The 24191-nt window shown below is 46.9% G+C and overlaps 1 protein-coding gene across 3 annotated transcripts in view; it reads left to right on the top strand.

The window, feature by feature from the left end:
• The window catches only part of KIF26B (kinesin family member 26B), a 470603-nt gene that overhangs the window by 292794 nt on the left and 153618 nt on the right, over positions 1-24191 (top strand). The window contains exons 1-2 of one of the 3 annotated variants that reach the window (XM_058701127.1): positions 4896-5757; positions 5957-6023. The exons of 1 other annotated variant lie outside the window; for it this stretch is intronic. In XM_058701127.1, the coding sequence (XP_058557110.1) occupies positions 5977-6023 (47 nt within the window). In that variant the 5' untranslated portion in view covers positions 4896-5757; positions 5957-5976. Of the gene's footprint in view, positions 1-4895; positions 5758-5956; positions 6024-24191 lie in introns of those variants that run through there. One more of the 3 variants, XM_058701128.1, reaches the window with a different exon arrangement.

The raw sequence follows: 24191 nt of genomic DNA, 5'->3' as shown, positions 1-24191 counted from the left end.
GGGATCTCCCTGAAAACTTACCTATAACTAGGACAGAACCTTAAGGGTGAGCTCTTTTTTGAACTATAAATTCGTTTTCCTAATTTGTCTTTTAAAAATTACATTCAGGCGCCTGGGTGGCTCAGTTGGTTAAGCACCCGACTTCGGCTCAGGTCATGATCTCATGGTTCTTGGGTTCGAGCCCCTCATGGCGCACTCTGCTGTCAGCACTGAGCCCACTTTGGATCCTCTGTCTTCCTCCCACCCCACCCCCTGCTCGCTCGCTCTCTCTCTCTTTTTCTCTCAAAAATAAATAAACATTAAAACAAATTATATCTAGATTTCCATGTCTCGCTTTTCCTCGTGAGTACCCCTAATGAACAAAGATTTTGTGTCTGTTTGGTCATACGTGTTATGAATTAAACTTCTAATTTATACAAAATGCCAAGATTTTTTTTTTTTCAAAATGCCAAGATTTTCATGTTCCATTTGGGTAGTGCCCACCACCCTCTATGTACCACATGTCAAAAAGTTTTTAAGATACGGGCTTTTCCCAAATTCGGCATTTACTTTCTTGAAAGCGCTTCCTTCCCTCCCCACCCCCCCCCCCACAGATCTAACTAAATATTAGAGCTATTTGACCTTTTATTTAAAAAAATGTTTGATGTTCTGACTGTTTTCAACAAAAGATCTCTGAAATGTGTTCTATGGAGAGAATTCCTCAGTTCTTTTGAGAGGGATACAAATTCTCTCTTAAGCCCGCCAGACTGAAGATCAAGGACATCAGAGCACCACGTGTCTGAAGAGTGATCGTCATCGTGAAAGGGGGCTTGATGGTGACAGGGGTGTTTCAACCCTTGGATGGACTAGTGGATTTGGAGCTAGAATGGAAGAGTTTTATTCTTGCTTATTGCTGTGGGGTGGCTGCCTTATGAAGGTTTGAATGTCGTTCTCTGCGAGGCTTTCGTTGTTTTCCAGAGCCAGCCCAGCTATGCTTTGGGATCGGGCACAGCATGGTTCCACCTGGGCTCATCCCAGGCATTGGCCAGAGGCATTGTCCAAAGCTCTCTGGAGGGGATCCACGGGGTACACCTCTCTTTAGTGCTCTGGTGCGGCCAGTGCAGGGGCTTCCGAAGGACAGGAACCCGTTCCTGCTCTGGCCAATTTCTTATACCTCCAGGGTATGGCTTAATGAAATGCCGGTTCCCAAGCCATCAAGAGCTGTCATGTCTTCTGTGCATGCTGCTTGAACAGGGCTTGTGAGGGCAGGGCAGGAGGTCAGTGTCTCCGCTGTGGAAAGAGAGGGGGCTGGGCCTCAGTCCTGTGCGGGGGTGGGGCTTACACCCACCCATCGCTCACTCCCCCTTCTCGGGGCACAGGTGGCCCCCACTCTGCGGCGTCTGCAACCTCTCCATCTGCCTTCCCATCCACTTTACACTCTCCCTCTGATTTTTCCCTTCCCCGTCTTCTCAGATATAATTGTAGCTCTGGTCGGCGTTATCCCCTCTCATAACCAGCCTTGGAAAACCGGGAGGACCAGAAGATAGCAGTCTGTGAAAGAATCTGTTCAACTAAGAATCTTAAATCCTTAACTTCCTACTATAAGCCTAACTGCATAATGAGTTCACCGTGGAAAATGTAGCAATAAAACATGGTGTTATTTAAAACACACACACACACACACATGCACACAGGCAAGCTCTAGTAGGCTCCCACCATGCCTGACCGCTCCGAAGTGACAGGGGCACCGTTTTCTCATTAGCACATTTGGGATCCGTATGGGTGGGCAGTTGAAGTCTTGATGATACAAAGGGTTGCATGCAGGGCACTATGTACAGGTCTCATATGATGTCCCTTCATGCCTTCCGTCAAACTTCCTTTTCTGAATAGCAGGGATCCTGAAACTAATGACCAAATGGAAACATTCATACAATGTGTGGAATAGGGGGGGCTTTTTAACCATCTCTACGTTGTCAGAATACGCATGATCTGTTTTAATCTTGGGGTCGTTAGGCGATTAAGGATTTTCATACGTTGGCTATTTCCCACAGGGAAATTCACAGGTAATTTAGGTATGATTCTTTTAGAGTTCTTTTCATTATTTGTAACGATTTGGTTACCATTAAACCTCCCTTGCATATGAATATGTACATTTTAATGTAAAATGTGTCACTGGAGTTTTAGCTGCTTAGATTTCTTTAACCATTAGTTGAGACAGTATTTTCTTGTAAGAGGGAAAAGGAAACTACTCTCTTAGGCCTGCTGCGGACAGTAGGGCCTACTTTCTTATGTCCCCCAAGGCAGCCCTAATCACATACAGTACTTGCTGTGTTTTGGGGCGAGGAAGGAGATCACTGTGCACCACAGGCAAGGAATTTGCTTCATTGAACTCAAAGTTCTATCCTCTATTTTACCACCTTAAAGCCTTCCTGTAGACCCACAAACTAATAAATTGTGCGAGTCCTCTGGAAAGGTGTTCTCAATACCATCATCATTTAGGTAGTTCCCGATCTAAATAAACTAGAACTTAGCCGTAAAGGTATCTGTTGCTTAATCTCTCTTGTCTTTATATGCGAGCTGATTTGTTTTCCCAAATCAGTGAGAAAACTGTGTTGTTATTCTACTTTTTTGTGTGTCCTCTGAGGACCGTGGGGAACATCACAGAATGGTACACAATGGGGGCACCAAGACCTCCCTTGAAGAAAGATCTAGAAGGCACATCGTCATGTCCACTACACATGGCCACTAGGAGTTCTGGTGAACACAAGAGATGGCGGGGGAGGGTGGCAGTGACAGCTTTCCCAGCCACCTGCCAGGCCACCCCAAACCTCTGGTTGGGATCCCAAACTCAACAGTACTGAGTGTGACGCTTGCCAAACAAATGTTTTGACAAGTAGCCCGGACCTGAAGTTGGCCTCTCCTTTGTGTTTCAAGGTGGGATCCTGAGGGTATTCGTCATTTCATTTTTCACCGAGTTCAGTGACCATGTTCATCAGCTGGGGCTTCATTTGTTACGGTGGGAAATGCAACAGAGTATGTGCAGAAGGATTTGGATTCGAGATCTTGTTCTGGCATTTATTAGCTGTGTGACCAATGGCAAGTGACTGACTTTTTCCGAGCCATGAGTCTTCAGTCCTTCACGGGGGACTCAGTACCAAATGAAACATGTTAAAAACTCCTGATGCCCTTTAGGTTAAGGGTGTTGGCCATGACCCTCTTCCTTTACCCCTGCCCCCCTCCTGTCCATGCATTTATCCCATTATTGCTGGGACTGATTTCTAACTTTTGATTTATGATTCCTCCACGTCAGGTAAACAGGGGATGTTTCTTTTCCTGCTGATTTTGGTGGTCCTCCTCCAGGAGAATTAATGCAAGCCCTTCCTTCTCTTTAAGCAGCCCATCTCTGTTCAGGACATCCCTTTGCCACCATTGCCTACAAATATGGCACCTTTTTGTAGCCCCGGAAACGTCCGTGTATCAAAAACCCCTTCCACAATATCACACATCTAGTTCGCTTCACTCTGGTATTTTCTTGGCTTCTTCTCTCCTGAACCTCGTTTTTTAGGTTGGCTCTTTGCAGTTTTTTTTTTTCTATTCCGTCTCCACGAAGTCCTGGCTTTCTAGACGAAATCCCAGATGTTACGACTTAGTTAAAATTTCTTATTTGTTGCTAAGTGTATCGTGCATAGAAAACAATATGCGAACCATAGCTAGGTGCTCAGTTTAAAGACCAATAATAGAGCAAACACCTATGTCCCAGCCACCTAGGTTAAGAAATACTCTTAGGATACAGTCAGCCGTTTAATTAATGCGCGTGTATCGAGTGCCTACTTTGCATCCAGAATTTGGGTATGTAGCACGATCGAGAGACCATGTGGCTTACATGAAATAGCACATCATCATCTCACAGGGCAGAAAGACTGACCGATAAATACTTACAACATAAAGGTGCAGAGAGAAATACAGACGAGATGTGATTGGGACCATTGGCGGCTCCTGGGAGAGTGAGACAGGCTTCTGAGGGGGTGAGACTGTGGATAACTTGGCTGGGGAAGAAGAGAGTTCTAGGCCAAGGCGACAGCTCGTGTCGTCTCAGAGCTGGAAAGCACGGCATGCTGGGAAAGCGGCCTTTCCTCCGAGCACCCACTCTGCTTCTTGGATCCTCCCTCCTGGCTCCAACCCCACGGTGTTCCCACGGGTGATCCGTCAACATCTCTTTGAGCCCCGTTCAGCCTTTCATTCATTCACCCCCTCACTCAACACTGGCGAGGATGCCAGTCTTCTGAAACTTTTGCCCGCATCGGAATCACCTGCGGAGCCTGTTAAAATGCAGTCTGGTCCCACGGGTTCCGTCAGCATCTTTGGGATGGGGTCCAAGGACCCGCATCGCTGACACACTGTCACCAGGTATTTCTAATGCAGGTGATTGGGACCACACTCAAGAGAAACACGGTATGGATGGGAGGGTTGTGGGGAACAGGAGGAATCGCCTTGTGCTGTCCACGGCCACGGTCATGGCCACGCCTCCGGCGTGCCTTATCTGTGCCTTTCTTGCCTCTAGCTTCCTGCTTCGGCTCCCCTCGGCTGTCACTTCTTTCTCCTTGCAAGCCACCACCTGCCCCTGGGCTGTGGCGGTGCCCCCTTTGGTGTGCCTCGCGTCCCTGCCCCACGCCACCCCCTCCCTCGGGCAAGAGCCGTGCCTTGGCTCTGTCTGTGCTATGCCGCCACGAACAGTGGAGCGTGGCATGCGAAGTTCACGGTCACCCTGAAAGCCCCCTGCCTCGCCTCTCTACCCTCTTCTTTTCGAGGGCTTCGTGAAGCGAGGGAACAGAAACAGGAACCCCGCAAACGCGGGGGAAGGCACGACTGGAGAGGACAGCAGAGGCAAGGGGCCCCGGCTGTCTGATTTGCACTTCCATTCCCGAGAGCATTTGAATAGTTTTAAGACGTGTAAACTGCGAGACTAGACATTCCCACTGAAATATATGCACGTAGGTATTATTCTCGTGGGGACCCGTGCCTGCATCAGTTTGCCTGCAAGTACTTGCCTGTGGAGTCCCGCCCGTATCCAGAACCTTGGTTCTGTTGGCTTTGTCTGTACCACATGGGTGTACATGGATCTATGGTTAAAGATTTTAAACACTGGATTTTGATCGTCTGTTTTGCGGCTGCCATGCTCAGAAAATTCCTAAGCTACTGTGGGTTAATGGGAGTTTCATCAAGTGTTTCTCTCTCTCCCGGTCTCTATTAGTGAAGCTCCTCTCTTCTCTGCCTCTCTGCCTCTCTGCCTCTCTCCCCCTCCCTCCCTGCCTGCCTCTGCTCTTCCCTCCCTCTCGCTCTGAGATAGCAGACAAGAGAGAGAAACTGGTGTGGCTTCCCCTGAGAAGCGTGCTCGCGAGCGCCGATGGGCAGAACCCCGTGAGTTCCTCTTCCTTCCATGCCCTGCACTTGAAGGGGGATGCAATGTGGCAGCAGGGGCTGAGCTGGACCCGAAAGGTGGCTGAGAGCTCAGGGAGGCCGGGATCGAGGTTTAGCCTAAGGCTGGAATCACAGGAATGTTTCACCAGGGTCTGCCCTGAGCATTCCCAGACCCCCATGGATTTCAGAATTTCCCAGCCTTTCCTCCTTTACCTTCCCTCTGCCTTACTTCCTCCTGAGATGTCCCCAGATCTGCAAGAGACATTTGCAAGGAGCTATTTACTAACAGACGTGAAAACATGGATCCTGCACTTGATTATTTAGCCATGATTTATCAATGATGATGGACTGGAAAGCAGTGTAAGTAACAGCTATCTATGTTCCTGTGGTTAGACCGTCTGTCTTAGTTGTGGTTTGTTGTTGTTGTTGTCGTTACTTTAACTTTTCCCGTGAATTTCCTTCTGAGAAAAGTGAAAATAACACGTAGCAAGCAAGTATTCCAAAGAAGTTAGGAGGGTCCACATGATACGAGCTTTCTTCTTTTTCTATTGACTTGCAGGATACGTACAGCTAGATCAGATGAGACACAAGCTACTGATACAAAATCTGCAAACATCCCCCGGAGGGTAAGGCTGGAAGGGGAAATAAATGAACCAGGTTTTTGAACTGACAATCATTGCCATAATCAGACTATTCGGAGTTGCTAAAATATTTGACATTGGCTCCCTGTAGAATCAAAGATGGAATTGAAATGTGTTCTCTTCACAGGGTCATAAAAATGAAGGTAGCCTGTGGCTTTCAGAACCCGTTCTGGCCACATACATATGAGATTGATCCCCCACCCCCCCACCACCAAGGTTAAATGTCAACTCTGTTCTATTTCAGCTTTTCTGGAGACAGAACACCTCCCCGTTCTAGCGTATAATGTCTGGTCACCATAGACCTGCAGGACCCTGGCAATTTGAATTCTAGCCATCGCCAGTCTGTGCTTTCCGTGCTAGGCTTCATGTAAGCATTTAAACCACTCAGTCTTAGGGGGAAAAAACAGTAACCTGAAAACCAGAGTCCATTTATTTCGCAGGAGAAAGGAACAGCTACCGGAAAGATTAGAAACGAAAGAGTATGATTTGCCTTTTCTTCGAAATTTGAAATGAGGTTGATTGTGTATGAAAGAGTAACGTAAGCTTTCTTGATTAGGAAACAGGATATTCGAGGAGACTTTTAAGATCAAAAGTCACTTCCATAGCACGTCAGAATACAATGCTGGCATTTTTTTATGGCCAGTGGCAACTTTTCCTTTTAGAGTCTGTACGAGAGTGTCAATACAAGCATCTGCTTCCTAAAACTTGCTGAGATTTGGAAGTGTGGTTTCTAACAGTGATGCTGCCATGGGCTTTTCTGAGTGACCTTCGGTTTGCTCTCTCCATCACATCCAGACCCGGGGCAGGGCTATTGCGCAACCCCCCCCCCCCCCCGCCCCCACATCCCTGCCTCCGTCCTTCCCTCTGAGTCTTGGAACATCATGAAAGACTCCTCTAAAGATTCCCTTTAGCGAGCCCTGCCCAGCTCTGGACAGAGAGAGCACTGTAATGTAACACACAGAGCTGCCAAATTTGGAATTGAATGAGCTCTGTTAATTCCTGAATATTAAATCAGTTCTGTGAGCTCTGCATGAGATCATATCTTACAAACCTAACCCAAAGTGTTCCTAACTTTATTGATTGGCATTTAACATCGTCAAGGGCTATAGCGCTGAGCACCTGCGGGGACCAGCCTAAAACCACACGAAATCCCCAAACTCTTCTCGGATTCCTGCCTGGGCAAATATACCTAGGGCCACGCCTTTTAAAATATGTCCTTTGTTATCAAGGGAAATCTGAGACAGAAAACACATGTTGGCAGGGTCACGTGAGCGCCTTTCTGCACATGAAGTGGTTGTATCGCAAGGGGAAACGCTTTCGATCTTGTGCTGTTTTGTTTTGGTTTCTTGTTTATGTGGATTCTGTCAGACGAGCGCATCTGGAAGAGGTTTGGAGGGGAGTGAAAAAGCTGAGGCGGAACATACAGGGAAAAGAAAAATCACTAAAAAAAAGAAAAAAGAAAAAAAAAAAGGTCGGACTGGAAAGGGAATAATTCTCTTACCCAATTCCCATCCTTGGTTTCGGTTCCCCGTTAACGCAGATAAGCGACGTAGCCTTCCTGGGTTCGTGGAGATACAGATTCTTCCATTCTGCTTTTGGATTTCGGGCAAAGGAGGGAGGGTTCTCCAGAAATGTTTTTAAAAGCCAATAAGGACCCATCTTTCGAGTTCCTGCTCACTTTTACAGAGCAAGCAACTCCCAGCCGCTCCTGCTTTTCCTCCTCGACACCCCCGTGCCTCGCTATCCCTTGGAAGCGTCCCTGGAGAGCAGCTCCTGGTCCCCCAGGGATCTCCTGTGTGTCCTATTAGGGCAAAAAAGACCAGCTGTCAAGGGCAGGGTTTGCACGGAGGGTGGAGAGTGCTTTTCAGTGGTGAATGAGCAGTGGGGGCCAGATATGCTGATAGCGAACAGTCTGAGAGAAGGCAGCTGACTGGCATCAGTAAAACTGCTGAGCCATTAAAAAAAAAATACTGCAGCCAAGGTGAGACACAGAAAGAGAAGGAGGTGGGTTGCCTCTGAGGAGTCTCAGGCAAAGTTCTGTTAAGCACGCAGGTCTGAATTGATAACACCGAGTGGGTGAAAGAGTCTTAAACTGGTCAATACCTTGCATTTCGTCTCGGCCCTGTGCTCTGCAGAAAGCTTGTTCAGGACGAACTGCCCCCTCTCTCGCTGGGCTCCACAGTCCTGGGGGGCGGGGTGGGGGGGAGAGTGTTTTCCCTTCTTCTTTAGCGACCGGGTCCCATCTAAATGTTGGGCGCTTACGGAAGCTTCTAGAAGCAGGTGTGGTCTTCAGAGCTTCAGCTCGGAAGAAAAGTGCAGAAGAGTTATCCTCGCCGTCCTTAGTTCTTGTCTTTGCCCTCTGTGTGAGCCGATGGCCGGCAGTCTTACATCTCCGAGGATCCCTCTTGCCAGAACGCGGGTCTTCGGTGGCTCATCTGTACCGCAGGGAACTCTCGGGTTCCGGGTGTGCTTGGCTGCAGAGACGTGTGCTGTGTTGACACAGCACATCCATTCTCAGACCCATCTTCCCACCTGTTCCCTTGGAAAGCCTGCAGGGGGGACACCTGTCTTCAGTACATTTGGAAAAGAAATCCGACCTGCGAAAAATGCTTCTGCAAGTTTTCCTGATCGGAGGAAAGCCTTGCCTTCTGTCCCACACACCCTCTCGTCTTCCTCTAGGAGCCCGCAGAAGGGCTGCTCCCCGAGAATGTCTACGTTCCGCAGAACCAATCCTTGTATGCGCATTCGAGCCACTGAGCAGGAAATGTCTTAGCTTCTCTAAGCTTCTGTTCTTTGCGTCAGTAAAATGCATAAAATCTTACCTCGTGAGATTTTGCAAGAATCGAATGGTAACGCATGCTTAGCACGGTGTCCCGCCGTGTCCTTGTTGGTGACGCCGTCCTCCTTTTTCTCCTGTGCTTTCAGCAGAGGACCCCGATCCTGAGTGGTGGGGATCCTGGGGAAGACGGGTACTGGAGTAGGAGTCAAGACCTGGGTGTTTTAGTCCCGGCTCTGTTGGTGACCACTTGTATGACCTTGAGGACATTATCACTTCTTCCCCGTCTCCAGAAATGGAAATAGTTCCATTTCCCTACATAGGTTACCCTATCGAGATTCACGCTGGCCCTCAACCTGGCCTGCCCTCCGTCCCTCCTGGTCTTGGCTAATTCCTTCTTCTCTTCTGTGAGACCTTCCCTGATCCCCTGTGCCTGCGTCAGGGCCCCTGCTCTGTAATTCTGTGGTTCCTGCATCTATCTCTCACCGGAGACTTCGTCACCACAGAGACATCACTGTTGCCCGTCCGCCTCTCTCGCTAGCCTGTAATCACCTTGACATTGACCCCCGCCTCTTGAAGCTCTGTGTTTGATGTCTAAGGCCAGGACCCTACTCCACAGACATTTGCCGAATGGATGCATGAAGGAAAGAAGGAAGGGATGGAGAATCCCTGCCCCTCCTTCCCCCATCTCTCTCTCTCTCTCCAAATAAATAATTTAAAAAAAAAGAAAGAAAGGAAAGGAAAGAAAGAATGTGTGAAACGCTTAAATCAGTGGAGAGTGCTGTGTGGTGGCCCTTAGTTTTAAGGTTGCATGAGACACAGTGTACTTTTAGTACCAATATTTTAGGCGGGTTTTTGGGGGTCCTAAGATTCAAAAAATTTTAGTGAGCCAAAACAATATCCTTTTTTTATTTTTTTTGTACTGCCCTTGCCGTGTGGGTCCGCTCTTTGTCACAAAAGCAGGGAGCTAGGGCTTTGGAACCTGACACCCCAGGGTTGGATTCCAGCCTCCTATTTGGGTCTTTGCTGCACGTTACCAGCCCTCACACGGGAGGTTACGGTTTTCCTGAACCTTGCTCGAACTCTGGTCCACGATGAAAGGAGCTCCTTCTAGGTATTAGGCCGTTTTTTCTCTCAGAAAGTGTTCTTTGCGGGATGGGGAGAAAAGCAGGTTTCCAGAAATAGTCCGTCCTTCCCAGTGGCCAGTGCACACCCACAGGATGGCCCAGAGGTTCGACTGAGGTCATCTCCACGAGCAGGCTTTGTCACAGACGTCTCTGTAGGGGCGTGTCTATCAATACGACACACAGATCTGGAAAAGCTCACTGCAGCTGCCTTTGCTATTCGAGAGAGTACACCGTGGATCCGTGATTCACCTCTTCGGGTCCAGCCCAGGAGTGGGGAGGCTCATTTTTCACTCACCTCCGGCTACCTCCGCAAATGAGCAGCCTCCGGTAGCCCGGGGTTGGGCTGGAGATGTGGGGGTGAGGTCATGAGCCCTCAAGGCCTTCCCCCTGCCCATTGGCCGCACGGAAGGGAAATGGAAGAATTCCGCAAAGCCACAAATCTGAGATGTCAGCTCATAAATATGTAAACTCCTCGCTTAGGTAATAAGCTTCCTGACAGCCAAAACTGTCATTTGCACATTCTTGTCAGCTGAACGCAGAGTTCCAGTTGCCAGACTGTCCCTGGATACTGGGGACTCAAAGCCGGGGAGTGGGGAGGGAGGCTAGGCTAATTGTTCTCTAAAGACCTCTGCCTCCTCCCTCCGCCACCATCAGGGGGCTTTCTCTCTGGGTATTTTGGTTGCTAAGTGTAGGCAAAAATTTTGCAGTGTGGCACTTGGAATAGGAAAAGGGTTGAATGCGAATATACAAATGGAGGCAGGAAAAACATGCCAGCTTTTGCTTTTTTAGCTTTTGGCAACGGCGACTAAATCTGTACACTTTTGCAATCTCTGTTGTATCACGTTGAAAACTCGGTCGGGAGCTTAACCAAGATCAACGGTTTCCTGTATATCCGACTTGAAATGCAGGCCTGCCGATACAAATTGGGGCAGGGAGCAGATATTTGGTACATAACCATTCACCGAGCGTCCGATATGTTACAGGCACTGTGTGCAGTTTGGGGAACTCACGGGTGAATCAAGGAGAGGGGTGCTTACGACACAAGTTCTGCTGTGAGACTTTATGATAAGCCCCAAAGTAGCTCTATTAGCAAAATATGACCAGAGATTATGGAAGAAAAGAATAAATTCTCCTTCGGGTGGTGGGGAGGGACTCCCATGCATTAGAGGTGAGTCTCGGTGAATGAGGAGACAGGTGGCTGGGACAGGAGGCAATTTCAGACAGAAGAACTGGCCTGAGTCTCTGTTTACACACGGAAGCATGACTGTGCATGAGTGTCACGGAATTACGTGGGGATTAAAATTGAATACAGTTGACCCTTGTACAGTGTGGGGCTTGGGGACATTGACACACCCACCTCCACCCTGCACAGTTGAAAGTCTGCATATGACCTTTGACTCTCCCAAAACGTAACCACTGCTGGTCTACTGTTGACCAGAATTCTTCCCAGTAACATAAACAGTCGATGAATGCACATTTTGTATGTTGTATTTCTTGGATACTGTGTCCTTGCAATAAAGTAATCTGGAGAAAGGAAAATGTTATTAAGAAAAGTATAAGGCAGTGGGGCGCCTGGGTGGCCCAGTTGGTTAAGTTTCCGGCTTCAGCTCAGGTCATGGTCTCGTGTTTTGTGGGTTCCAGCCCTACAATCAATGCAGAGCCGGCTTCAGATGTTCTGTCCCACTCTCTCTGCTGCTCTGCCACTCGTGTTCTCTCTCTCTCTCTCTCTAAAATAAAGAAAACATTAAAAAATACGTTAAAAAAAAGAAAATCATGAGGAAAAGAAAATACATTTACAGGACCACATTTATCGAAAAAAAAAATCTGTGTATAAGTACATCTGCGCAGTTCAAACTGGTGTTCTGGGCCCACTGTATTTTTCAGATTCTCACAAGAGGCTGAGATGAGTGATGGATCGCACTGAATAGGACGGTGGGATGGGGGTGATGAGTAAAGGGTTGTGTCAGAAGAGATGAGAAATTGGAGACAGCGGATTGTGGGTCAGGTACAGTGAGAGGACGTAGGACCCACGCCTGTGTGTGAACCTTGGTTCTGTCACTGACTGGGTGGGTGGTCCTAGACTACTTGTGTACTCATGATGTCTGTGTGTCCATTTGTGAATATCATGGTGGAAAGAGGAAAGGACATTCAGGAGAGAAGAGGAGATTGAGTCCAGACAACTTGATTTCCCTTGAAAAGTCAGAAGTAGTGACTTAGAAGTACTTAGAGTACCTGGCGGGTGATTTCAACATTTGTCGTCCACACCAGCATTCAGCAGATCAGTTACCTTTATTAAGGTACACACCCAAAATTCATGATGCTGGGAGAGGCTGATGAGCCTTCTAAAACACCAAAGAAGGGTAGGATAGTATGTCACAGTGTTTCAGAAGCAATAGCGTTTCAGGGCAGGAAGAGTCCTTGGGGGGATCATGTATCTTGCTGACTTTCAAATCCTTGAAGACCGGCGTTCTGGGAAGGGAGCCGGTGCTGACACCCGGAAGCGGAGTTGGTAACAAGCACCACGTTCTCCCACAGTCATTCCTGGATCCATTTGCACACCTGTGTTTTCCATTCAACAAATGTTCGTAAGGCCCTTGCAACATGTAGGATGAATATTTGCAAGAGATACTGGCGGTGCCCTCCAGGAGCTGCCTGTTCTGTGAGGAGGTAAGATATGTGTGTAGAGAATGTAGACAGGAAGTTGTTTTTAAAATACAATGAGAGGGGCGCCTGGGTGGCGCAGTCGGTTAAGCGTCCGACTTCAGCCAGGTCACGATCTCGCGGTCCGTGAGTTCGAGCCCTGCGTCAGGCTCTGGGCTGATGGCTCGGAGCCTGGAGCCTGTTTCCGATTCTGTGTCTCCCTCTCTCTCTGCCCCTCCCCCGTTCATGCTCTGTCTCTCTCTGTCCCAAAAATAAATTAAAAACATTGAAAAAAAAATTAAAAAAATAAAATAAAATAAAATACAATGAGAGAGGGGTACCTGTGTGGCTCAGTTGGTTAAGCGTCCCACTCTTGATTTCAGCTCAGGTCATGATCTCACGGTTCATGAGATCAAGCTCTGCGTCGGGCTCTGTGCTGACAGCGTGGAGCCTGCTTGGGAGTCTGTCTCTCCCTCTCTCTCAAAATAAATAGATAATGAAACAGATCCGTGAAAGCTCAGAAATGGAAACTCTCAGAAATGGGAAGCTCAGAAATTGTTTCCAAGTCAAATTTTGGAAGACTGTGCCCCGAAGTAGAGAATTTGCTCTATTAATGTGGACTTCCATGGTCACATTTGTTTTATTTGAGAAGTTTTGAGTATCCAGCAAGAGGGAAAAGGTAAAATTGAATGTTCGGCGTAACCCATGTTTTGATTCTGGGGAAAGGCAGAGCAGGATTAAAACTGAGTTGTTGAGGGGCGCCTGGGTGGCGCAGTCGGTTAAGCGTCCGACTTCAGCCAGGTCACGATCTCGCGGTCCGTGAGTTCGAGCCCCGCGTCGGGCTCTGGGCTGATGGCTCAGAGCCTGGAGCCTGTTTCCGATTCTGTGTCTCCCTCTCTCTCTGCCCCTCCCCCGTTCATGCTATGTCTCTCTCTGTCCCAAAAATAAAAAAAAAAAAAAAAAAAAAAAAAAAAAAAAAACTGAGTTGTTGAAATGTCATTTGTTCATAGCCTGAGAAGAACATTATTGATTTAATTACCTTGAAAATATAATTTTGAAAATTATCTATTAAAAAAATCACCCAGATTCATCGGTTAGTTAACAATAAATGGGAGCAGTACCTAAAGGCTTTATATCATGAGAACTACCCCAGGGATAGGCCAAGGAAATGTGGACTTTGAGCCCCCTCTGGAGGAAAAAAAGAGAGCCCTCCCCAGCTAGCCTGGCAACAAATGGTTTCTTTTCTAAAGGTCAGAAATGGAAAAAAAGAACCATCTAATCAAATTGACTTTTGGAATTAACCTTATAAACCAGAAGTCTACAGTCTTTAACTCACAGAGGATCCGATGAAGATATTTCCTTCAAGAGGCAGCTTCAAAAAGCATCCCTCCCTCAAAGCCTTGCTAGGACATATGTGAGACACAGACTAATAATGATGTGGAAAAAATAATTACAATGAACACAATAATTATATTTGTTTTATGAACACAATAGCCTGCAAAATCCCACACCACAAAATGTTTCGTTGATGATCGTCATTTAAGAAGCTGGCAAACCATAAAAACAAATCAAAAAATCTGTTTACTCATTCACTTGTTCTATGAGTGTTGATGGAGTATCTGCTCTGTACGAGGCACTGTTCTTGGCAATAAATAAAACAAATAAAAGTCCTCGCCCTTGTAGACGGGCTTGATCCGGAGCAGGAAATATTAAGCATCAGCTCTGACCGCGTGCCTTCCCTTGTGGACACCGTAGGACGGATGAGTGAGGGTGTGGGTAAGGAGGCAGAAAAGCAAAAACACAGGAATCCGGGGGGGGGGGGGGGTGGTCTCTCAGAAGGTTGTTCTGTGCTGCACCCTTTATAAAGCGGTCTACAGGGACGCCTGGGTGGCTCTGTCAGTTAAGCATCTGACTCTTGGTTTCAGCTCAGGTCATGATCTCATGGCTTGTGAGTTGGAGTCCCACATCTACACTGACAGCACGGAGCCTGCTGAGGATTCTCTCTCTCCCTCTCTCTCTGCCCCTCCCATGCTCACTCTCTCTCTCTCTCTCTCTCTCCCTTAAAATCAATAAACTTAAAAAAAAACAAATAAAAAGCAGTCTTATTTTAGAGCCCCTACAAACAAAAATAATCACCTTCCCCACAGATGATGGAGAACCTGTTAATATAACCTGACAAGTCTTATTCTGGAAGTGTTTAGAAACTCCAGTACATCCAAATATGCCCCAAAGCATAGCCTTGCAGAACCCCTGGGCTGGAGGAACCCTCAACTGAAAGTCACCTCCACCTAGACCATGGTTTCCAAGTTCTTCCATTGACGGGAGGTGAGGACCATAGGGGTGACTCTGTCAAGATCTGGAGCCGACTTTCTCCTTCAAGGTTGGTGATTTGGGGGCCAGTCTCCCATCCAACCATCCATGTTTGTGTTGTGGTTGTTAAGGACGGACAGCGCTGGGAACACAGCAGCGGGACAAATGGACGTGCCTCCCGATTTTATGGCATCTTCAGCCCTGTGAGGAAGACACAAGCAATCACAGCCAGTCGTAAGCCAGTGACACTCTCGGCCACTCCTTCTCTTCACCAGGAACCACAACTGGCAGGTGCCAGGCTGGTGCGAGGAAACATGGAGGTCAGTGGCACGGACAACTGCTTTCCAGCGCATCCAGGAAAGTGATACTGTCTACACCCGATTTCATTTGTGGGCCAATTTAAACTAAACTGCGTTAGTTTGCTTAACGCAGCCTTTTGGCTTTGTATATGTATTTATTTTGCGCACACGCTCTCTGAGGGCCCCAGGACACTACCTAAAGTGTGTCGGTGCAGGTAATAATTGCTTGTCCTGCCCCTGGTTGTTCTGGCACAAGGACATGCTATCAGAGGAACAACTAGCAAGTAAGCAATTCGCCTCTAGCACACAAAGGCTGAAGACACACGGGTGACCTAAGAATCTAGCTTCAGCTGGTGGCTTTCAGGCAAAAGTAACCGCGCTGACCAAGCTGTGCCTGACGTCTGATTTAAGGCTGTGGAAGACCCCAAGACTGAGGACCCTCAGATTGAGAGGGTCCTTTTTTCCTGACCTTTCTTAGCTAGAAATAAGGCCCTCCCAGCCAAGAGCAGGGCCCAAAGTCGTATTCAAGATGCCTGGGACCTGAAACACATCAGAGTCCGTATCACAGAGTCGATGGAAACGTCGAGAAGGCCTGGTGGGCAGTGTTTGGAGCAGGGCCGAAAGGTGTGGCTTTCACGTTGTTTTCCATTATTTATATATTTAGAAGCTTATGGGAACAAATCTCTAAAAAGAAACACTTAAGATATAGTTTTCATATTAATATTGAATTATAATAATAATTGTAACAGACACTGGGTATGTACTATGGGGCAGGAACTGTTCTGAGAGATAGAGAGAGAAAATATAGATAGATAGCATCTATCTATATTTTCAAAATTTTTTTAAACATGTATTTATTTTTGAGAGACAGAAGCAGAGTGTGAGTGGGGGAGGGGCAGAGAGAGGGAGACACAGAATTGGAAGCAGGCTCCAGGCTCTGAGCCATCAGCCCAGAGCCCGATGCGGGGCTCGAACTCACGGACCTCAAGATCGTGACCTGAGCTGAAGTCGGACGCTTAACCGACTGAGCCACCCAGGCGCCCCATATATTTAAAAAATTTTTTTAAACATGTATTTATTTTTGAGAGACAGACACAGAATGCGAGTGGGGGAGGGGCAGAGAGAGGGAGACACAGAATCCGAAGCAGGCTCCAGGCTCTGAGCTGTCAGCACAGAACCCAATGTGGGGCTCAAACCCACGAACCGTGAGATCGTGACCTGAGCTCAAGCCGGACATCTAACCAACTGAGCCACCCAGGCGCCCCTGTCTATCTGTTAATCTCACTACTCCATGAGATGTAGCGACTCTCATATCTTGTTTTACAGCTGAGGAAACTGGCACGGAAAAGTGAAGGCACTTGACCGAGGCCACAGAGCTGTGAGTGGCAGAAAGCACATCTGAACCCAGATATTTGGCTCCCCAGATTATACCCTTGGCTGTTTCTTTTTCTGCCTCCGGAGGAACTCTCAAGTCCTAAAGTACTGTAACACTAAATGTTTGCTGAAGCATATATTGAGTCATAAGCTGCCTCCGCGTAACTCTGCCCCACCCACACTTCATCGTGGAGTCCTGGAGGCCCGTCGGAATCGTGGGCCTGCGAGCCCCCGTGAGGGATTTTCTAGTCTAGATTGAGCCTGGAGTATTCATCACCTAGCTCCCTAAAATCAAAGCAACAGTTAACTAATTTGGACCCCCCTAACCGAAGTGACTTTGAAATAACTACAAGAGGGGCAGCCGGGTGGCTCAGTCAAAGCATCCGACTTCAGCTCAGATCATGATCCCGTGGTTCGTGGGTTCGAGCCCCATGTCGGCCTCTGTGCTGACAGCTCAGAACCTGGAGCCTGCTTCGGATTCTGTCTCCCTCTCTCTCTGCCCCTCCCCCACTCACACTCTGTGTGTGTGTCTCTCTCTCTCTTTCAAACAATAAATAAACATTAAAAATTTTTCAAAAAAAAAAAAGAACTACAAGAATTGACTGATCTAATATTATCCTACAGTATGACATAGGATGTGAGCTTCTCTTAGCAACCTTGATGAAAATAGGAAGCAAAAAATTCACCTGGAAGATCAGTAAATAGCAGAGTAGTTCCAGATAACATTTAAGTTTCCCCAGAAAGGTTTTAAGTGGCTTGTAAAGGAAATTAGATCTCAGAAACATATATAGGAAACCAGGTAAGAAGGAGGGAGTAAGAGAAGCCAGTTCCTGAACCAAGTTAGTTATTGAAATTGGACATTAATTAGGCTCTGAGTTTCATGGAAACGAAAGCTAATGGCTCAGAAAGGAAGGGACCAAGACATGGGTTGAGCTCTTACTGCGTGCCTGTCATTCTGATGGCGGCCACTTTCCCTATGTAATGTCCTTGATCTTCACAACGGACCCTTGCACCGGGTGTCCTTAGCTTCATACGTGTCCAGGGAGATAGCAAAGCCAGGAATGGAACCGTGCCTCTATGATTCCAAAGCCTGTGCCTTTTTTATTGGGTTATATTCCTCTCACCCAGTAAAGTGACACATAGGATTTGTGTGCAGACCTCTAGTCTTTCTCAGAGAATTTGTCTTAATGGATCCAGGGAACTTATAGATGGTAGGTGCTTAGTCAATATCTGTAGAACAGGAATAAATAAAGGCATGGATAATAAGAGGAAAGATATTTTCTTTAATTTTCATAAGCTGTAGAAATGGTTTCTATGGATGCTTTTATATCGGCCCCTGCTAAAAACAAAGTCACACCAGAGCCTCATAATTCAGTACAAGGCACATAAGCTAAGGTCTAAAAATGCAATGCTTTGCATTTTTTTCTTTTCTTGTTTAATTTTTTGAAATAGTAGTGTAGGCCTCCTTCTCTATGCCTCTTCAGCCCCCCCTTTATTTCGCAACGCTCCGAAACGTCCTCGGCCTCTCCTCCGACTCTGTTCAAGGTCAGTGATGAACTTATTAGTTCTGGTCCAGTGGACACTTTCCATTCGCTGTCTTTGTTGGTCTCTTAGTGGCATTTAACATCGGTGACCACTCGGTCTGTCTCCCCACCCCCCACCCCCAAGTCTGCTGCTCCTTTACAGGCCCCTCCGCCCTCCCCTCCCCTCTCTCTGCATCACTCATTAGATGTTGAAGCTCCTCACGGTTCGGTCATGGGCCACTCGTCGTTCTCATGCTGCTCTGCCCCTCCCTGGCCATCTCGTCCATTCTTGTGACTCCAGTTGCCCTCTTCATGCTGAAGACTCTGCAATCTGAAAACCTCAACCAAATATTTTTTTATTTCCAAATACTGAGAAAGATCTAAACTGTGATTGTGTGTCTTGAAAGTAAGCGGTTTCTCTTGATGAAGTCAAAGGCTAGGGAAACAAGTGAAAAACCCAGTGTATTTCTTAACCTTTTCTTGGTAGTTAGTCATACATTAGGAGTCACTTCTATGCATCTTTGAACAACTCTTTGCGTTGGTGATGACTACGTATTTGACAGAGTGGAAGGGAAGCACAGACGTTGAAAGATAAAGTGTCTATAGCTACCCTCAATTGAATAGGATTCATAAAGATAAAATGCCTTCTGAAATTTTAATAGAAATCAATGTGAAATTAGATTCAATTTATAATAACTCAAATTACAAGCAATTTATAGAGTGTATCTGTTGTGTAAACGTGGGAATCCAGACGAGAAGATGATTGATCGTTTGATTGATTATGTAACATGAATTACATTCTGTCCAGCTGCACCTGAGTATATTCACAGACACAGCTGGATGGCATCCTGGTCTAGAGAACAGATATTTTCTTCTTTTCACACAATGTGTTCCTAGAAGCTCTATCAGGACATAAATATTATTTTCCTGATAAGAAAATCAGACCTGGAGATTTTGTTCTCAGCCAGGGATCCAGTGTCAGAAAGCTGTGGTTCTAATTAACAATGAGTTAGTAAAGTTGAGATAGTACTTTAAACCTGTGTGGCTACTTAAAATAATACAACCATGGGGTGCCTGGGTGGCTCAGTCAGTTAAGCGTCCAACTTCAGCTCAGGTCATGATCTCATAGTTGGTGAGTTCAAGCCCTGCATCGGGCTCTGTGCTGACAGCTCAGAGCCTGGAACCTGCTTCGGATTCTGTGTCTCCCAGTCTCTGTCTCTCTCTCTCTCTCTCTCTCTCTGCCCCTCCACTGCTTGCAGTCTGTCCCTCAAAAATAAATAAACATTTAAAAACAATTTTTTTTAATTAACAGTAAAAAATAAATGATATAATCATGCTCCAAATTCTGCAAAAATGGGACTCATTTAACTTCGGATTCCAGTAACTGAGACTAGACACAGCATGAAAAATCTATTATTACCTATCGTAGATTTCACCTCCCTAAAAATAATATGCCTTCCAAAGTAAACATTAGTTCATTGTGCAGCTTAACTTAGGTCAGGTTTCTTTACAGACTTCGCCAGGAAATTCAAACTAAAATCTTCATTTATTTTGATAAATTTCTCTCTTGCCCGCAATTTGTTTCAAAAGAATTCCTTTGGTTGTAGCAGTGTTTAATCTTTTGGTAATTTTTTTCAAAAACACCTGCTAACTGCAAGACAAAAAAAGTAACTGAAGAATGTAGCAGAAACTTTCATTGACAGGAATCCACTGAGTTATCTTCCCATTTTTAATTTCTTATTCTCCCTGCCTTCTCCTCTCGGTCCCCATACTACACAGATGCACTTGTGAACGGGCATGCACACACACACACACACACACACACACACACACTCCTGCGCGCGCATAGCCCCCAACAACTTCAGGGGTGCTGACTAGGGACAGTACATGCGATAGCAGAATGAGAGGGATTGAGGGGGGGTCCCTACTTGGTGCTCAAGACATGTTCTATCAATGAAGATGTGCACCCCAGATCTGCCTCCTTTCCCTTCCCCTGTTATTTTGTAGCATAACCACCCTGCACCTGCAGAAATAACCAAATAAGTGGGAAGGTGTAAGAAAAGGTAAATGATAGGTCACTGTTAGCAGCTTTGATTCAAAGTCACAAAAGGAATCACCCCTCCAGTCACATAGGCTGTGATTACCTTAGAGTCTTTCTCCTTTCACAAATTATTTTGCTTTGGGGTGATCTCTCATCTATGCTGTCGGTCCCGTTGGGGATCACTTCTCTACTGAAAACAACAGTTGCCTCCTTCCTCTGCATCGGGGCTTTTGGACACGCTTGTGGTGAGTGTACTTTATCGCCGTGTGCGTTTACCACGGTTTTCACCAACCTGCACAGACCCCAGCCCAGGCGGCCGGGCAGCAGAATCGATAGGAAAGGGGGCGGGGCATGTAAGTTTCTGCCTCTCTCCCTCTAACAGGGCTGGGGAGGTGCAGGCAGTCTAAACCACTGCCCCAGGGTCTGGGGCAGTCCAGCCTTGCAGCAGAGTCAGGGACAGGCAGTCTGTCCCTCTGCTGTATCCAGAGACCCCATGCAGATTGTGGTTCTTTGGAATAACTTACTTAATGATTCCTTCCAATTTCAACCATAGTAAATAATTTGCTGAACAAAAAGAAATATTGATATTAAAGGAGGAAAAACAATCACTTCCTTTAACAAACAAAACCGTTATATTCAAATTTAATTAACCAAGAAGCCCCCAAACCACAGAGCATGTCAGCCAGCATTGACAATTAATTAGCTTTGCTCTGAAAGAGCCACAGGTATTGAGCAAAGAGTTATGGATTAAAGGCTTTATTTTCTCTGCAGACGCTGCCCATTTCTAGCTCTCACACCCTGATAGCACTTTGCTGCTTCAGGCATCAAATTATTTCTGGAGTGAGTAATCTCATGTCAGTTTGTGATTTCACATGATCAAAATACGGGAAAAGTGAGAATAAAGCACTGTTTCTTTTAAAATGAAGACCTAAAGGGGCGCCTGGGTGGCTCAGTTGGTTAAGCCTCCGTCTTCGGCTCAGGTTGTGAGCCCACGCACGGCTTGTGGGTTCGAGCCCCACATCAGGCTCTGTGCTCACGGCTCGGAGCCTGGAGCCTGCTTCTGATTCTGTGTCTCCCTCTGTCTCTGCCCCTCCCCTGCTCATGCTCTGTCTCTCTCTCCCTCCCTTAAAAATAAATAAACATAAAAAAAATAATAAAGACCTAAAAAGTGAACAACACAACTGCCCTTCAGTTTCTTCTGCTTTTCAAAATAATTCTCTACCAAACAGCCAAGGAAGATAAATATTAAGGAAAACTTAGGGCATTAGTGGTCACCCTTGGCTTTTAAATGGACTGTCTTGTTTATGGTAAATCATGTGGTTTCTTCTTTTCCACATTACATTAGCATATGTATAAATGACTTAACTAGAAACTACTGGAGTTAGCATTTAAAAGGCAGCATGATGTAATGAAAAGAACATTAGATTCATTAGATTCTTGGAATCAAATTATCTGGAATATGCTTATTCCTTGAAGGAATCTTAATTTTAGTTGGATAGTCCTTTTACCGTAGAAGATATATGTACACACACACACACACACACACACACACACACACACACACATATTATGGACAACTGTTTCTCCCCAGAAAAATCCGGCACTGGCATTCCATACGGAATGGGCCTGAATTAGCCTGTGGTTGTCTTTTCCTGTCTATAGGCAGCTGAAATGCTGCATTGTAGTTACCTGGTTTCATCCACTGCATTCAGTAAGACTAGCTGGTTCTCCATTACTCGTGTTTGTGATAGGTCCCAGTAATGGCGGTTAAAGAAAATCATATATATCTAGTTGGGGATGGATTTTTAAACTTACATTTGCATTTATGTGGGTCATGTGTCTTAGGTGCTCACAGTTCTTTTAATTTAGGTATTATTGGGCCCAGTTTGCAAAGGTATAGCTCCAGAGGAGGTTCAAGCTATGCAGTTTCTCTGGTACTAAGCAGGCTTGGGCTGGGCAGATCAGGCCAGAGGAAATGATCTGTAGATGGGAGGCATCGTCTGTCCAGAAGAGATTAATGGCCAGAAGGTCATTTGGCACAAGGCAAAATGTATAAGGACCTGAGTGCAAATTAGGAAGAAAGCCAGGGAGATCAACCCAGGCTGGAACGGAGGGCTTGTAAGCAGAAGTCAAGCTGGCAAGCCAAGGCGGAGAGGCAGGAGACCAGGAGGCCAAGGTTGGAGCCTGGGAAGACCAAGCTCCAGGGCTTGGAAGCAACTTCACGATAGGAACAAATGCTGGGTCGTCAAACCCGGGTGCAAGGTCATTGTCACCAGCTCAGACAGAAGGCAAGGCTGTGTCCGAGGGAAATGGGGCAGTGTGCCCACCCTGCGGGTGCTCTTCACCTGGCATCATCCAGGGCATCTATAGTCAACACACTGCAAAGAGAACGCCCTGAAGGCGTACCTCCAGACTGCCGTATTCGCGATGGTTTTCTCCTCCCTGCCGAAGTTCTTACGGGTGTGTATTGGCAGGTGGGAGCCCGGGAGAGCAGGGAGTAGGAGTGTAACTTTGTAGGTGTGCGTGGAGAGGAATAACGACGTGCAGGTCGCGAAGAAGCCACCAGCTCTGGAGTCGTAAGCTCAAGGGTATGTCACACGGCATCGAAGGCAGTTGACAAATCGGTAGTGCGTTCCTTTAGACCTTTCTGTTACACGCGAACTGAGGGTGGTTTCGGTTTATTCCATCTTCCAATGTTCCTGACAGAACGAGGGTCTTCTCTCTTAAGATACGACAGATTGCAGAAGCTCGAAGCAAGAGGCCTCTTGCTGCTGTCATTCAGTCTCAGAACCAGAACTTCTGGTCTCTAGGGAGGGTTTTCTTCCAGGTCCTGCCCTGGAGTTTGCCATCGGGGCAGTACCCAGGTCTGACGTAGGAGGTCTGCTGGACATGCAGGTAGTGAGAAGTCCACCTGTTCCCAGGCTGCCGATAGAGGGTGGCACCAGGTCACCATCAGGCTCTGGGCAGGTTCATTGGAGCAGAGGTCCCCAACCTTCTCTTGGGCCCCGGGGCCCTGCCTCCTACAGGTGGCACTGTGCTCACTGGTGAAGGCGCTCCATGAGAGCTCAGCTTGCGCAGAATACCGAGGGAAGCCAAGAAGTTCAGCCACAGTGTCCAGTGCCCTGCTTCCCGGCCGCCAGAGTGAGCACAGCTTGGAGGACGGCGAGTTCTGAGCAACAGGCAACCTAATGAGAGGAGAGGGCTTAGCCCGTGGTGAAGACAGGTAGAAGGGTCTTTCTTAAAGTGTTCCAAATCCCAGTAGACATCGGAGCCACTTAGCTGAGCCTGGAGAAACCACAGCATCAGGGAGACCATGGCCTATGCACCTTCCAGAAACGGAGGCAGAGGACGCTTCCCTTTGAACTTCCCAAGCCATGGACGGAGTGTTTATTTGGTGTTTCTAAAATCCAACAGCCAGGAAATTACAAATCCATGATTTGTACTTCTGTTTAGCTTTCTATACCAATGGCCAATTGGTTTTTTTTTGTTTTTTTTTAATCAGACATCTTCTGCTTTATTTGGACACAGGAAAGCATTTCTCTTTTCACACAAGGACCTTGGCTCAGCTAACACTTTCATAGCGACCTGGCTTTCCACAAAGGAGAAGCTTTTACTTTGAGTAGCTTTGGTAAGAACCATGGTTTATGAATGGGGTCTTGTCGCGGCCATTATTTTTGCCTTGAGCCGTATTGTCATTTGTTCGTAACGTTCTTACTCTGACCATGAAAAACTTCCAGACACACATGGATGGTAACATCTACCAACGGCGTGGGTTTTCAAACATTGCTTTTTACCCTTGGTTGTGCCCCCAGGTATGGGCGAATGGTGTGTGGTTCGGATAACAGTTCAGGAGGAACTTCCAGCTTGACTCTGGTGGGGAAGCCCTTGAACTGGGTAGCTGGTTTACCTGCCGCGTGTCCCCAGTCTCCTTCACACTTCTCTTTATCTCTGGAGCCGATGTAAAGTTATCAGTCATGTGGGGTGGGGTGGATTCTTCTCATCTGTGCGATTTAGGAGTAGACTCTGGGACACAAAGCAGCTTCTGGGTGACTCAGAGATGACT

Source organism: Neofelis nebulosa, chromosome 15 (assembly GCF_028018385.1).
Source record: "Neofelis nebulosa isolate mNeoNeb1 chromosome 15, mNeoNeb1.pri, whole genome shotgun sequence".
NCBI classification, from domain to species: domain Eukaryota; kingdom Metazoa; phylum Chordata; class Mammalia; order Carnivora; family Felidae; genus Neofelis; species Neofelis nebulosa.
This window is presented reverse-complemented; position numbering and strand designations above follow the sequence as displayed.